Here is a 17136-nt window from a genome sequence, read left to right as displayed (position 1 = left end):
GCCGCCACCAGCAGCGGGTTCCTCTGTCCCGCCAGCAGGCCAATGGGGTTTCCCCATTGTGGTCACCCCCACGCCGTCGGGAAATCCGGGGGTGCGAGTGAGCTGCCGGCCAAATTGAGGATTCCGCCGAGGGAGCATCTAGCCCCATGTCTTAACTTTAAACATTTATCCACTACTACTCGCTATTTTAATTCTGTAAAATGTAGAAGGGGAACTAGGGACTGCAGCAGCACAAGTGTCAACTAACTGGGCAGAGGTACTCACCTTGATAGCTTGGAACTGGAGGTCTAACCGTATGGTGCTAGTACTGGGAGAACCAGGCCTGACTGTGGCTTGTGCACCAGGAAACAGCAGGTTGACAAAGCGGCCCGGCGAGGCAGCCAGCACATCGCGGAGAGGCTTTGCATCTTTGTGCTTCAAAAAACTCTGGAAAGCAAGCAAACCAGCAAGAGAATTTGTCTCAAAACACAGGACTGACGAATTTAACAACCATTTCATTAGGTAGCTTGAACATGTTCTTCGAACAACATTAGCCTGGCTTTCTAATATCATTGAGATTAATGCAATGCCAGGTTTAATATTTTTAAATGCGATGGTAGTAACTAAATGAAGTGTGCAGCACATCACCACTGTAACCTACTTTGCTGGAGCTACGATCTGAAAAAGCAGGCCTCCAAGGGGTTAAAGAGCATTACCATGAACATTCTGCTCCACTGAGGATCATTCAAAGTGGCCTCCATCATAAAAAGCTCAACAGTTTGTGCCGGGTAACGTGTTAGAAACTTTATCAGAGGCTCACGGAATGGACTTCCAGCCTGTGCAAGAGGAAGAAGTGATTCAATGAGAATTTCATTAATATTTGATGCAAAGCACAAATTCTATTTGTTCACTTGTATGCAGTACACTAATTCATTTGCAGATTAGATATAACCACCATTTGGTAACTGCCTTTTTCACCAGTCAGGTTCTAGATTTAATGTTCCCTCAGGATCAACATTCTAGGCATTTATAGATCAAGGATAAATTTGTGCTGAACATTCCACTTACCCCCGCGATGCCAAAGTTGCTATGACTTATTTTTCTCCCCATACCCCACCTCACCTGGCTTAAACAGACAAGCATGCACCTCTCTCTCTCCTTCTTCCTCCCCCCCCCCCCCCCCCCCAAGCGGGGATCACTGGACAGCAAGGAGTGCCATAGCAGAATAACTCCGTCACATTAAAACTGATCCTTGAGCTTCTTAATCATTGCCCCACTGTTTTTGGAGCATTCTACAGAAACAGAAGTGACAAGCAGAATTACATGGGGTCGAAACGGAGAAATTTTAAACATGTTCATGTACAGTTCAACTGATTTAAACTGAAATATTGAGGATCCAAAATAGCAAAATCTGGGAATGTGAATTGAAGTTAATAAAGTTTAGTACCCATTCACGTTCTGGAACTACGTACTGTGAACTGAAACCAGAGTTTGCATTTAAAATACACTGCAAGCAGCCAACACGGTTTAAAAATAAAAGCTGTTTATATGGTATTAAAAAAAGATGCAATGGCAACAAAAGGAAATACTTTTTTTTTAAACCCAGCAAGTGGTTGGATCTGGAATAATTCTGCAAGCATGACTTCTACTCACTGTACCATGTGATCTGTCCTTGTCACCCAAGCTAGAGAACACTGCCCAACCATACTGAGGCCTGCTCTGTGGGCGCATCTCGCCCCCGTGCAACGGTCCTCGTCGCCACTCCGCCATACTAGCAAAGCTCATGCCGTCACTTCCCGGCTGACTGAAAACCCTGGGCAAATGGCCCTTTCTCTCTGCGCAGATGCTGCCTGACCTGTTCAGTGTTTTTCAATGGCGTGCTTTCAGGTTTTAATTAAAATAAAGCTGCATTTGGTCGACTACAAGTTGTTATAATGCTAACACTTTGGGCAGGATCAGAATCGAATGTTATTACCTCAATAAGCATGGCCCGTTCGGTTTTCATTACCACCTCCAGCAGGGGCTTCACCAGCGTCTGAGGTGCAGCCGGAATCAAGTGGAATAGATTAATGATAGCCGAGCAGATTTTCATCTCCTGTGCAAGCAAATTAGCAAAGTTACGAAAAGGGCCATCAAACCAAGTTAATGTACAGATGTAAAGCATCAGTCCTATAACGACACACAACTCCTCCACTTTTAGGGCTATAACTCCATGTCAGCAGAAAATAGCAGCATAGAATGGTGCCAGTCTTTCAGTTGAAGAAACTGTAGATCACCAGATTACCTCTCGTTCATGTGTCGTAATTTCATTTGATTATTGATCGCCCCCCAAAAAATAATTAAGCCTTTGTTCAATAATCTCCTTTCTGCAAATCAGAATTTAGCAAACGGCCACAAATTTTTTTGCTGATCTAACGGAAATCCAGAGTTGAGTGGCAGAAACTAAATCCAGCAAATGAAAACCACTCAAAACGAGCCCTTACGGAATTTAAATGCAACTATCTAATTAAAGACAACGCCCAGTCGGCATTTCAAAGCCTCGAATCTTCACATCATATCCAAAATATCTGCACACTGATCCAAAAACGGTTTGCGCAGAGAGAAATATCTTTTACAAAATGCAAACTATTACTTGCTTGTAGGATGCTATTAAATTGTCACATTTTGTAACGTGCGATTGTATATTTAGAGTGATAAGATTCTTGGACACCAAGGGGATCCTCGGATAGCGAGAGACAGGGTGGGAAAGTGCAGCGGGTGCAATTCAGTCAGGATCTTACTGAACCTTATTCCTGCTCTTATTTATTATTTTTACATGTATGCTCTCATAAACTAACTACTCTTGCTTGGGTGTGTTCCCCATGACACGAATGAGCAAGGGGCTGGGGCTGGGGCGAGAGTGAAGAGGCTGGGACAAGAAAGAAAATTAAAAGATCTTTCCCCACATACGGGAAAGAGAAGTCCCATGGTTGTGTCTGACTCGCTAATTTGGTTGGGTTAGTTTAGGTAGTGTGCAACAGTACTGAACCATTGGATTGCTTTAATAAAAAACAGTGGCGATGGCCAGGAGAAGCATTTGTTTTCTGGTGTAATGGATCGGATTACAAAAGGAGCTTCTGATCGCCGTTCATTCCTCTCACCAGATACCAATGGGTGGCATGCAGTACACAGAAGTGGAAGCATTTTGGGGGAAAAAAATTAAAGGGAAATAAATTTATACTTAAGACCTGCCAGAGATAAATTCACCAAATCTCTATGCACCATTTCTAAAACAAAAAAGTCCTCCCACATGCTCTTGACTTTTTAAACACTTTAGATTGAACTCCACAAGGTCACAAAGACAACCACTAGAGGTTTCCACAGCACTGCAAGTTCAAGCAAAATGCACATTGCGAACAAACGCACTACTAAAACAGCTCATTACAAGACAGAGAAGACATCACAACACCACTGGATAATTTCCTGCTGCACTCACAGCCTTGACCAGAATTCTCACCTCTACCCCCTCCATGGCAGGCTAAACCAAAACAAGAGTCATGACATAAAGGAAATCGAACAGGACAGGCAATAAGTGCTACTCACAATAATGAGGCCGAGTAAATGAATGAAGAAATGGATAAATTAATGAAAGCCAAGAGATTCATCAAAACATCATTGCACCATGGTTGGTGAATGTTCACAGCGTCTGTCACATACTGATGTGGATGGATCTCAAATGGTTGTGTTGGTTTGAATGGCTGGAATAGCAAGGTGGTGGGCACACTGGAGCCGTCTTGCATAGATCTGTCTGTCACAGTGAAGGCAGAACATGGCTTATAGGGACAGAACAAGGGGAGTGAGACTAATCAGACAACTCTTCCAGCGGGCACAGGTGTGACGGGGTCAATGGCCTCCTTCTGTGCTAAGATTCAACATTTTAGCTAAAACACTTCACAAAATCTGTCAATTTAACGGGGCAAAACATGGCACAAGAAAAACAATGCCAGCAAAACAAACGGAGTATTAAAGGTAAAGCTGTAAACTTCAGTGGCGCACCCTTCCATTTATTGGAAGTATCCATGCAAAATGATACACTTTCTTTCACACTTCAGAATGTGGGTGAAACCGGTCTTGGTGTCCGAGAGAAACACATCGGTACAAAGAGTTTGACAGCTTTGCAACAATTATTTCTCCAGCTATTGAAGTTGGTGGGGGCAGGGAGATTGGTTGTTGGGCGGGTAGGGGGAGGGCACTCCTAAAGTTTAGTGTAACAAATCAGTCTCCTTGAATTTCACCTGCGAGAAACTTTTCAAGAGGAGACAACATAACAAGAATTCTACACATGAAAGTTGACGACTGGGACACGAGTATTAAGCTTCTCCACAGTCATCCTTCTCTGAATCAATCAGGCCCGGCAGCAGGGAAAATGGAGCTGTATCTTCATACTATCTTACAGAATGCTGGCAGAATGTTTAAAAGCCCTTTACAGCCAATTAACTAGATTTGAAATTGAGGGGGATGTCACTTTGTGTTGTGCATCACCCCAAAACAGAAATGAGATGCACGTTAATTATTTTACAGTGCTCATGGGGGAATGAACACCGGCTGGAAGAACTCCCCTCCTCTTAAAAAAAAAAATAATAATAATTTCATTGGATCTTTTGTATCCGCTCGAGGGGGGCAGGTGGGGCCTTGATTTGTCGTTACACCAGAAAGGTACCACTTCTAACAGCACAGCACACCCTCCACATCAGCATAGGAGTATCAGCCTGGATACTCTGCTCAGGTCTCTGAGTGGGGCTTGAAGCCACAACCTTACAACTGACGGGCAGGAATGCTACCCACCGAGGCCATGGCTGAAAGTGAGGTGCAAGTTGAATTAAAACTTTGCTGTTTGTTTGATGCTGCAGCTGTTTGAAGTCATCATTCAGTTTAGTCATAAATTCCCTCGACTTCCGACACAGGAAGGGGATGAGGAGTGTCAGAAGAGTGAGCTGTGGGAAATACAAGTTCTTGTCATCACCAAAAAGTCTTCCCATTCTGTTTATTTTGAAATATTAGTGGTTGGGACATGACAATTATTCCGATTGGAAACTCTCTTAATGGTTCTTCAGGAACTGATGACTTGCAAATTTTTCAAGTTAATTGTTCACAAACGTGAAAGGGCTTAAAATTAGTTGGAATGCTGGAATTTAATGAGACATTCTTGAAACAATTAAGCACAAAGTTTCAGCAAATTATAATTACTTGTCATACTTTTCTCAAGGTTATCGGTCATTAAAAGCAAACAGTCAACCCCATAGGCTTCATTATAATGGACCCATAGGAATAAACTGTTAATTAGTCACAATAGGTCACATTCAGCATTATTCCTTAAACTGCAGCAGAACAGCCTTGCATAAACAAAATAGTTGCAGAGGTTTGTCCAATAACGAAGCAGTTTTTTGGACTTACATTGCCATCGCTCCTCTGCCCTCCTTTGTGTGTGAGGACCACCACCTCCATCCACTTACGCAAGTGTTGCTAAGCATGGGAAGAAAAAATGTTATCCATTAAATTTGTTTCTCCACCGTTAATTCATTAGCTCATTTACCCGACGAAAAAGAAAAGTGTGAACATGAAACGTAGAGTTCAAAATGTCACTTAAAATTCCAAATGCTGCACTCCCTCCGAATCGCCAATCCAGTGACATACTCAAATGCACAAGTTTAAAAATTCTCGCATTTATTTCACTTGTAGTATTTGGTTTACATCGCCATGATCCAAACTCAGCTACAGTGATCTTTACACCACTTGGCTCGGGTGCCGTGGCATTCTTGCCGAGTAATTCGGAGAACGCAAGTTCCAATCCCACCGTGGGAGTTTGTGAAATGAACTCAAGATAAAAATAAACCAAATAATTGCAGAATTCAGTAAAGCAGGATCATGTAGCTTTCAGATTGTCAGAAAAGTACGGCTGATTCACTACAGCCCTTTAAGGGCGGAGATCTGCTATCCTTATCCGGTCTGGACATATACCAAGATAGCCAACTTTTCACTGCCCGTACCAGCCTCCCCAAACAGGCGGCAGAATGTGGCGACTAGGGGCTTTTAACAGTAACTTCATTGAAGCCCTCTTGTGACAAGCGATTATTATTAAATTGTCTAGCAAGCCACTACAATACATAAGCTACATTTTTTAGACATTTCTAAAGTGTGCGAAGGCCTGCCCTGTCAAACGTACAGGTGTTCAAGCGTCCAACCAATAATAAAAAGAGTACTCAAATAGTTCATTTCCCGGAAATTCAAGCAAAATGTTTCAGCTATCTGAAAGAAATTAATTATAGAAACATAAGAGGAAACGTCTTTTGCTTTGCACTCCTAAGGATGACCTGGCTGGTGCCTGAAAAATTATACAGGTTTTCTACCTCAATGATTAGAATGGAAGTTTATTCTATCAATTATGCATTATCCTCAGTCACTACCTCAAGCAGTTTTCCAATGTTTTTTAAAAATGCCAAGAGTACAGTAGAATATTCCCCACCATTATCAATACCATATTACCATCATTACTCCATGGTTACGGCAACTACTCTTACTTTGTTCCAAAAAAGCAATTATTAAAGCACTGTGTAATTTAGCAATGCAAGCAAAGTTGCTTCATTAAGCACCCCTCTGAAAATTATCCTAGAATGGTGTGGAAATGCATTATTTATAGCATCTACTCTTTCACACAAAACACTTATTCAACATGTCGGCGTTCAACTGTAAACTGCTGAACCTCTAACTGCTTCCCTTTAACAAAAGGTAATCGGACAGAAACATTGAGCGGGACTCTCCGGTCTCTCAGCCGAGTGTCTCCCGGCAGCGTGCCGCACGCAGGCGGCAGGATTCTATTTTCCCGCCGCTGGTCAATGGGATTTTCCATTGTAACCACCCCATGCCGCCGGGAAACCCACAGGCGGGCGTACGCTGCCGACCTCAGCGACGGGAGCATTCTGGCCATCGACTTTGCTAATGGGTCTACAGATGCTGCCAGGCCTGACTGTTTTCAGCATTTTGGGTTTTCTTTCCAGAATTCCCATGTCTGCCGGTTTCCACATTTTGTACAGTGACCAATTGACGTGTTTTACTGAATGAATGAATGAATCTGGTCATAGACAATTTTTTCAACAATTGCTTCCAGGCTGTGGCCGTCGCTGGCCAGGCCAGCTTTTATTGTCCATCCCCAATTGCCCGGGAAATGGCAGTGGTGAGCTGCCTCAAACTGCTGCAGTCATGTGTTGCAGGTGCACCCATCGTGCTGCAAGGGAGTTCCAGGACTTCCCAGTGACAGTGAAGGACATTTTCCATCACTTTACTGAGGATCGAGTACTGATGGGGAAATTGGCAGGGTTGGATTTATCCCTTGTTTTTGTGGATAGGACATACCTGGGCAATTTTCCACATTGCTGGCTAGCTGCCAGTGTTGCAGCCGTACTGGAACAGCTTGTCTAAGGATCAGGCTAGTTCTGGAGCAGAATTTTCAGCACTGTTGCCGGAATGGTGTCAGGGCCCGGAGCCTTTGCAGAAGTGAATCAAATTGGCTGAAGACTGGCATCTGTGGTGCTGATGATCTCAGGTGGAGGCACAGATGGATCATCCACTTGACACTTCTGGCATGCCATCTTGCACTCTTCATTGAAGTAGGGTTGATTGCCCCGGCTTTGATGATAATGGTAAGTGGGGGATATTCTGGGCCATGAGGTTACAGATCGTGGCTGTCTATAATTCTGCTGTTGCTGACTGCCCACCATGCCTCATGGATGTCCAGTTGCTGGATCCATTCAAAATCTATCCCATTTAGCACAATGGCAGTCTCACACAACTAGATGGGACTTTGTGGTGGTTAATCCTACCAATACCGTCATGGACAGATACATCTGCAATAGATTGGTGAGGACAAGGTCACGTAGGTTTTTCCCTCTTGTTGGTTCTCTCACATGACGATCTACCAGCAAAGTCCTTTCGGGCTAGAGTGGTGCTACTGAGCCACTCGGTGTTGGACATTGAAGACCCCACCCAGTGTATATTTTGTGCCCTTGCCACCCCGCAGTGCTTCCTGCAATTAGTGTTTAATATGGAGGAGTAGATTCATCGGCTGAAGAGGGAACAGTAGGCGGTAACCGGCAAGAGGTCTCCTTGCCCAGGTTTGACCTGATGTCATGAGACTTCATGGGGTCTAGAGTCGATGGTGAGGACTCGCAAGGTAACTCCCTCCCAACTATTTATCACCGTGCCACTGCCTCCTCTGGTAGGTCTGTCTTGTCGGTGGGACAGGACATACCCAGGGATGGTGGTGGTGTCTGGAACATTGTAGTACATCTATGTCAAGCTGTTGCATGACCAGTCTGTGAGCCAACTCTCCCAATTTTGGCACAAGCCCCCAGATGTTAGTAGGGAGGATTTTTCAGGGTTCACAGGGCCGGGTTTGTCGTCACCATTTCCAGTGTCCAGATCGATGCCGGGTTTCATTTCTTTTAGACTTCGTAATTTTAAAAAACATTTTTTTAACAAGTGAGTGGCTTGCTAGGCCATTTCAGAGGACAAAGAGTTAACCACATTGTTGTGGGCCTGGAGTCACATGTAGGCCAGACTAAGGACAGCAGATTACCTTCCCTAAAAGGATAGCAGTGAACCAAACTGGCTTTTTTCCGACAGTTGACAATAGTTTCTTGGTCACCATTAGACGAGCTTTTAATTCTAGATTTATTAATTGACCAGAGGGTCAATAAACCCAACTGGTGTGTTAATTTAATAAACTATTGCCCATACCCCTTTATTGCCCATACCCCTTTTCCATGACTCGAATCGCATCCTATAGCGTCAACACCAAATTGACTGAGCAAGTCACTCAGCTGTAAAACTGATACTTTTTGAACAAGTAATAAATGTGGTATTTCCAACATTGTTCAATTCTCTCTCTCTCTGAAGAAAAACAGCCACGTAATCTACCAAACATGAAATGAAATGAAAATCGCTTATTGTCACGGGTAGGCTTCAATGAAGTTACTGTGGAAAGCCCCTAGTCGCCACATTCTGGCGCCTGTTCGGGGAGGCTGGTACGGGAATCGAACCGTGCTGCTGGCCTGCCTTGGTCTGCTTTAAAAGCCAGCGATTTAGCCCAGTGTGCTAAACCAGCCTCAATTTGTGTAAACGCTTCAATTTGTGCGTAAGAATGCAAACCACAAATGATATAAATAACACTGCCCCAGAATTGTATGGAGACCTTCAGATAAGAGTCATTTAATGCAACATCAGACATTACTGCAGTTTATTGCACCTCTAGGCCACTGCCACTTATACAAGCCAGAACACTATTCCCTTCGAGTATCTATCTATAATAGTGAGGTAATTTGCTAATTACATTTCCACAAGTAAAGCAATAATGGGAAGCATGCCATGTCTGAAACACAGAGCCCAGTCTCAATATAACAACAGGGAATTTTGTGCCATGAAAATTAACTTTGTTACTTGACGAGTGGAAAGATGCTCCATGGAATGCTGGGGAGTCTTAAATATTCTATCACAGCAGTATGGGAACAAAACTTTACATTCAACAGATCACTGAAAATTTAACATCTTAACGCAAAACGCACAAAGCACAGATAGTAAAATCAAATGTTTCTTTTCTCAACTCCCACCTTTCAAATATTTTATAGAATCCATAAAAGTGCAGGAGGAGTTTTGGCCCATCGTATCTGCAGCGACCCTCTGAAAGAGCGCCCTACTAGGCCCACTTCCCTGTCCTATCCCCGTAACCCCAACTAAACCGCACATCTTTGGACACTTAAAGTGGCATTTTTAGCATGGCTAATCCACCTAACCTGCACATCTTTATGTCTTTTTCTAATTGGAAAAAGGGACTTGCAAGAGCCACACAGAGCAGAACGTCCTCCTTAAAAAAAAAAACACAAGTATTTACCCATAGGTTAAAGGATATATAGCACAGAAACAGGCCATTCAACCAACCAGTCCATGCCTGTGTTTATGTTACACGTGAGCCAGCTAAATGCCTCAAGGCACATACCAAGAACATTACAAAATAAAATTCAACAGCAAGTCACAAAGTGACATTAGGGCCAGTGGCCAAAAGCTTGGTCAGAGGCAGGTGTGAGGAGCGTCTTATAAAGGAGGAAAGACAGGTGGAGAAGTTTAGGGTGAGAACTCCAGATCTGAGAGCCATGGTAACTAAAGGCACGGCCACCAATGGTGGATCAATTAAAATTGGGGATCCTCGGGAGACCAGAATTGAAGGATAGCAGAGATTTATCTCAGAGAGTTGGAGGGCTGGAGGTGGTTATGGGGAGCAGAGGCCCTAAGAGAGATTTCAGAACAAGAACAAGAGTTTTAACATGGTGCTGTCAGTCCGGGGGCCCTTGTTGGTCAGTTAGAACAAGGAGCGATGATGGGTGAATGGGAACCGAGAGTTGGGCAACGGAGCTTGAGACGACCTTAAATTTAGGAGTAGAATGTGGTTGGGAAATGCCATCTAGAGATGTAAAAATCAGGAAATATTCACTTCAAACTTGCAACTCCTCTGGAGACTCAGTATGGGATTGGACCAAATCCAAACAGAAACCAAATAAAACGCATTGCGATTACTACTAGTGCTTGGCAGAGCACACAGTGCCTCAAATGCTGATGGATGAGATATTACCAAGGAGGTTTGTAAAGGGCCTCAATAGATCCTCAAATAAAGGTGCTGTTTGAGAGGAAATGCTTCGGATTTGTATTTGAAGTTTAGTTCAGCTGAGTAAATTGGTCATAGAGACGTTACTTAAATCAGAGATTGATTCACACTTGACCCAAAACGACCCCAGCCCGATTAGAGCCCAATCCTGAATTTATTCCACAACTCCATGCTCATTACCCAGTCAGGTCTTCCCCAAACACTATCTCACCAACTGGTGTCAGTTGCTCCTGCAATCCTATCCCACACCCCTTGTATGCCAGAGTCAACTCACAATGTAAATAGCATAGCTCAGGGGTGTAACAACAGCCTTTCAATCTAGTAGTTACCCAAGTGCCACCTCAAACTTTTCAACAGAGAACCAAGTAACCTCATAAGATGATGCCATGTGCGAATCATTGAACTGCTTTCTTTCACAATCACTGCACACAGAGAGCAACACGAATGACCCATTCACTTAATTTAATTTGTGCAATTTTCCTTCTCCTAATCATACAAAATAATGAGCATATAAAGATTCCCCACATCAGCAAGGTGCTATTTTCTTTCCCTCCAAACTAGTGTTTTTCTGGTTTCATGACTCCCGGAAGATCACGTGTTTTTTGGGGGTCTGTGTGTAGCGGGTGTATGTCTTGTCGCAATTGTGTGGGACAGGCTGAACGGACATGAGGGTCTTATGGTGTCCATCGCTGCACGTTTAACACCAGCAAGTTAACAAACAATACTTCTGCACTCTTTTGAGCTTACTCTTGCAGCTTTTTGGTTTTTAAGACCATGACCGTCAGTGGGTATTCCTGCCTCGGTTTTTTATCACTACGTTGATGGTCACAGGGGATGGGGATGAGGCTGGCAGACACCCCCTATCGAGTGCCTCGGGCCAGAGGCTTCTCCAATCACGGATTGCTGAGCCCGGTTTATGCATTCTGTACTGTACGAGCCTTTGGGGAAAATTATTTCAAAGTATAACCTATCTTATGTGGCCCCATGTCATACTTTGTTTTATAATAATCCTGTGAAACATCTTGGGATGTTTTATTATATTACGGGTGCTTATAGACAAATCTGTTGACTTGATGCTTTCCCAACTACCCACCCAAAATGTGCACGAGTACACCAGTTTAAAAATTCCAGTACTTTAAAATAGCTAATTTCCGGGTGGCACGTGGCAAACAAACAAAGAACAAAGAAATGTACAGCACAGGAACAGGCCCTTCGGCCCTCCAAGCCCGTGCCGACCATGCTGCCCGACTAAACTACAATCTTCTACACTTCCTGGGTCCGTATCCCTCTATTCCCATCCTATTCATGTATTTGTCAAGATGCCCCTTAAATGTCACTATCGTCCCTGCTTCCACCACCTCCGCCAGTAGCGAGTTCCAGGCACCCACTACCCTCTGCGTAAAAAACTTGCCTCGTACATCTACTCTAAACCTTGCCCCTCTCACCTTAAACCTATGCCCCCTAGTAATTGACCCCTCTACCCTGGGGAAAAGCCTCTGACTATCCACTCTTTCTATGCCCCTCATAATTTTGTATACCTCTATCAGGTCTCCCCTCAACCTCCTTCGTTCCAGTGAGAACAAACCCAGTTTATTCAACCGCTCCTCATAGCTAATGCCCTCCATACCAGGCAACATTCTGGTAAATCTCTTCTGCACCCTCTCTAAAGGCTCCACATCCTTCTGGTAGTGTGGCGACCAGAATTGAACACTATACTCCAAGTGTGGCCTAACTAAGGTTCTATACAGCTGCAACATGACTTGCCAATTCTTATACTCAATGCCCCGGCCAATGAAGGCAAGCATGCCGTATGCCTTCTTGACTACCTTCTCCACCTGTGTTGCCCCTTTCAATGACCTGTGGACCTGTACTCCTAGATCTCTTTGACTTTCAATACTCTTGAGGGTTCTACCATTCACTGTATATTACCTACCTGCATTAGACCTTCCAAAATGCATTACCTCACATTTGTCCGGATTAAACTCCATCTGCCATCTCTCCGCCCAAGTCTCCAAACAATCTAAATCCTGCTATATCCTCCGACAGTCCTCATTGCTATCCGCAATTCCACCGACCTTTGTGTCGTCTGCAAACTTACTAATCAGACCAGTTACATTTTCCTCCAAATCATTTATATATACTACAAAGAGCAAAGTGGGTTAGTACTGCAGCCTACGGCACTGAGGACCCGGGATCAAATCCCGGCCCTGGGTCACTTTCTGTGTGGACTTTGCACATTCTCCCCATGTTTGCGTGGGTTTCACCCCCGCAACCCAAAGATGTGCAGGTTAGGTGGATTGGCCACGCTAAATTGCCCCTTAATTGGGAAAAAATAATTGGGTACTGTTTTATTAAAAAAACCAAGATAGTTCTGAATGGTAATAATGTCTCCCGGATTTCTTAAACTATGTTGACAAATCCTATATTCTGAAGATGAGACACAGATCTAACGTTACCGCGATTTTAAACCAAAATTCTTTACTGAACCGAAACCGATATTATTTTAAAAGGTGACTGGAACTCCAAAGATCCATATCTTCCGATCAGGATCCATGTATACAGGTCACTAAAATGTCATCATCAGGTACAAGAAGTAATCAAAAAGTGCATTGGAACGTGAGCCTTTATGAGAGCTAGACAGAACATTTATACAGCTCTTTAAAAGCCCTGGTTAGACCACATCTGTAATGCTGGGCACAGGAGTTAGAAAGGATATGTTGAGTCCAGCACAGGTTTACTAAAATGTTACCAAGACTCCAAAGGCTACATTAAGAATAGAGGTTACGGAAGCCAGGCTTGTAGCCCCTGGATAATAGAAGGTTAGGGGTGATTTGATTTAGGATATTGGGGGAAAAAAATCACTAGGGTAGATAGAGAAACATTTCCCCTGGTGGGCAAGGGGGCATAACCTTAAAATCAGAGCCAGGCCATTCAGATGTTAGGCTGAATTTAATCACCTTAAAAGGGCGGCACTCCCTCCAACAAAAATTAGCAGGTGCTAGCGCAATTCATCATTTTAAATTTAAGATGAATAGATTTTTGTTACACAAGAGTATAAAAAGAATATGAAGCCAAGCCAGGTGGATGGAGTTCGGATACAGATCAATTATTCACTGAAAGTTGGAACAACAGGCAGCTCAAGGGGCTGAATGGCCACCACCTATTCCTACCATCTCCCTATGTGGTGTCCCCTGTAAACTATTAGAGTAATTCAAACAGCGCCACTGAAAGTTTTCCATTACTAAAGCAAACTGGACACAGAAAAAAAACAAGATCACCAAGATGCAGCAAAGACCAGCAGCATTTATCTGTAATCAGTTTCCAACACAGTTTGGCTGGCTGGATTTTGTGGGCAGCACGGTAGCACAAGTGGATAGTGCTGTGGCTTCACAGCGCCAGGGTCCCAGGTTCGATTCCCCGCTGGGTCACTGTCTGTGTGGAGTCGGCTCGTTCTCCACGTGTCTGCGAGGGTTTCCTCCGGGTGCTCCGGTTTCCTCCCACAGTCCAAAGACGTGCAGGTTAGGTGGATTGGCCATGCTAAATTACCCTTAGTGACCAAAAAGGTTAGGAGGGGTTATTGGGTTACGGGGATAGGGTGGAAGTGAGGGCTTAAGTGGGTCGGTGCAGACCCGATGGGCCGAATGGCCTCCTTCGGCACTGTATGTTCTAAAGTCACAAAAGCCATTGCTGTTCCAGCAAAAGCGAAATACCTCCATGAAAGCAGGGCAGAAAGTAGGCCAACGAGACAAAAACCTCAAACGCACTTTCGAGATTCATTATGCACATCCAATATTGGCTTAAGACTCAATGTGTCAGCATTCCGACTGATAAAAGCTGCTCATTCACTTACCATCATCTGATCACAAAATTTATCATTAAAGGAGTTTGGAAAAAGTCTTGTAACAGAGGTCAAGCGATTCACCACATTTAAAGTCAGGCTGCGATAATCACCCAACATCATCAAGAGTGGCCGCATGTGGGTGTGGATTTGATCTACTTCAATCGTAGCTCCCTCCAAAAACTAAAGGAAGTAAATATAAAAATAAACTTCAAACAAACAAAAACATTAAGATTTGTAACAATTTGTAAATAAAGCCTGCAAAACTTGATTTAAGGAAAAGAATGCTATATATAGGTGTGCTATAAACAAGACACAGAAGGTACCCGTGTAGTTTCATTTATTAGATAACCAACATTCAGGTTTATCAATCTTTTTCAAAGTCTGCGATTGCTACCTGGGAGTAGAAGAACGCACTACGGTAACAATTCAAAAATAAAAATGGATTCATCACCTTATTGTTGTGATTGCTTTGTGAAAGAGTATCACTCATGTTCTGACCAACATGCTTCAGAAACAAAGTTACGAGGGGCTGATGATGGATTCAGGCAAGAGGCTTCACAACTTAATATGGTTTTATAGATAGGTTCTTGATTAATAAGGGGATCAGGGGTTATGGGGAGAAGGCAGGAGAATGGGGATGAGAAAATATCAGCCATGATTGAATGGCGGAGCAGACTCGATGGGCCGAGTGGCCTATTTCTGCTCCTATGTCTTATGGTCTTAATAGGCAGAGGTTCCAAGAGCAACAAACTACAATAGGTTTCAAGTGGTTTGTGCTCACTTCAGCTCCTCCAAGAATGTTCCAAGACTGTTCAAAGCCTTGAACCATGTTGCCTAAAATAAGGTACTACTCCCAGAACAGTATATGAACTATATGAACGTTCAAAACTGAAACTTATTATCCAGTTCTAGTGTCAGAGCAATACCAATTACTGGGCACAAGTGAGAAAGGAACATTTATGCTATAGAAAGACGGCTTTCTCCATAATATTCCACAAAAGGAAAGCCTTTTGCTGAAAGAAGAATACATTTCCTTTCATACCAAAGTACAATCTGCTCGGACTCAAATTTGACTTAAAATTCAAATAAATTTAACTTCTCTTGCCCCAAATTCCCACTTTGCTGGATTATTTACCTCATTTCATTCCAGTCATTAAATATTGCAACAAAACTTGCATTAAAAGTGAATGAATAGTCGGCCATTATACAACTTGCAAGTGTCTGGTGTCTCTTCAAAACTACTGCCATTTCTGCACTACGCGTACTAATGCAGCTAATTTGTATTTGGGGAAAAAGTAACAGCTAATTAGGAGAATGAGTTCAGCCTGCATCACAATTTCATCCAATGGGAATACACAAATTAAAATTTTAAAACTATTTTAATTACAGGCATTGTGCAAGTATCATGGTTTAGCAATATGCTGGTGAATATTAATGCATCATTCATCATTTTGGTTTGGATTCCTTTCACCGCATGTCTAAATAGCAACTCCAGAATTGCACCACTGCAACAGAACTGACCTTCCTCATGCAGGCCTCTCCCGCCTCCTGTAGTTCATTATTTGTCGAGTTCAGTGCCTTGAAGAGCGCAGCAATTATTTTTTCTCGCGACTGAGGCAGGTAATTGCAGGCAGCTAGGGCATCTATTCCAGTAAAGTCAAAGGAGCACAATTTCACTCTCCACACAAACTAACATGAACAACATAAACCCGTTAACAACTTCCTCACGATGTGAATTAGCTTGCATAATTACAATATTTTTTGAAAACTTGTCAAAGAGGATTAAAGGGTCTGCTAGGGTAGAGAAATAATTTCCTCTGGTGGGGAGAATCCAGAGCATTGGGGGGCATGACCGTAAAACGTTAGCCAATCTATTCAGGGGCGACGCGAGGAAGGGACTTCTTCACAAACACAGGGTAGAGATCATCTGGAACTCCCCTTCCTCAAAAAGCTGTCACGGCTGGGGGGGGGGGGGGCCAGTGAAAATTTGAAAATTGAGATCTTGGAAGAGATTTCCGAAAACAGGTTCAAGCACCTGTAGAGCCTCCTCCTGCACAATTAGTATGAGGGGAAAAGCATGAACTGTAGAAAGAATGGGCAAGGTTTAAATCAAGCACTATTCTCCTCTTCAATGTATCGAAGCAGCGTTGTCCCGATGCGTTGTTAATGCTTCATTTTTATTTATTTTTTAAATCTATGCTGCGTGGTACATTAAGAACATAAACGTCTTGTTGAAAATATAATGCTGAGTGCAGTGCTTTCTAATCTCCTGTACATTTTTGTTTAAAATAAAACACTTGTAAATGTGCAGTTTGAAGTAGGTCATTAACTTAATGTTCCCTGACCTGCCACAATGTGCTCCATCAGGCATGTCAAATTTTTATGGGTTTCTTGATTTAGGGGTTTTCCAGCCCTGGGTTTTCTAGAATGCCTGGTGTTAAATTAAGCTGTGGTAAGTGTGTTGGCCGGGAAGGATTCCAAATACCATTGCAATGCACAGGTGGTTTCGGACAGGTTTTACTGCATTAGTCATGACTTTAAAAAAAACACACAATTTTGTCAACTTTCTATGAGCCTTGCACACACACCCTCAACTCTACCCACCTCTCGCCTAAAGCCATCTAAC

The 17136-nt window shown here is 43.3% G+C and overlaps 1 protein-coding gene across 2 annotated transcripts in view; it reads right to left on the bottom strand.

Moving 5' to 3' along the window:
• Positions 1 to 17136, bottom strand: part of trrap (transformation/transcription domain-associated protein) — a 241921-nt gene that overhangs the window by 138087 nt on the left and 86698 nt on the right. For both annotated transcript variants that reach the window (XM_072481554.1, XM_072481555.1), the window contains exons 29-34: positions 16032 to 16153; positions 14520 to 14690; positions 5413 to 5481; positions 1955 to 2074; positions 696 to 815; positions 265 to 426 (exon numbers count right to left, since the gene is read on the bottom strand). In XM_072481554.1, the coding sequence (XP_072337655.1) occupies positions 265 to 426; positions 696 to 815; positions 1955 to 2074; positions 5413 to 5481; positions 14520 to 14690; positions 16032 to 16153 (764 nt within the window). The remainder of the gene's footprint in view (positions 1 to 264; positions 427 to 695; positions 816 to 1954; positions 2075 to 5412; positions 5482 to 14519; positions 14691 to 16031; positions 16154 to 17136) is intronic.

The sequence above is a fragment of the Scyliorhinus torazame genome, chromosome 17 (assembly GCF_047496885.1).
Source record: "Scyliorhinus torazame isolate Kashiwa2021f chromosome 17, sScyTor2.1, whole genome shotgun sequence".
Taxonomy (NCBI): domain Eukaryota; kingdom Metazoa; phylum Chordata; class Chondrichthyes; order Carcharhiniformes; family Scyliorhinidae; genus Scyliorhinus; species Scyliorhinus torazame.
This window is presented reverse-complemented; position numbering and strand designations above follow the sequence as displayed.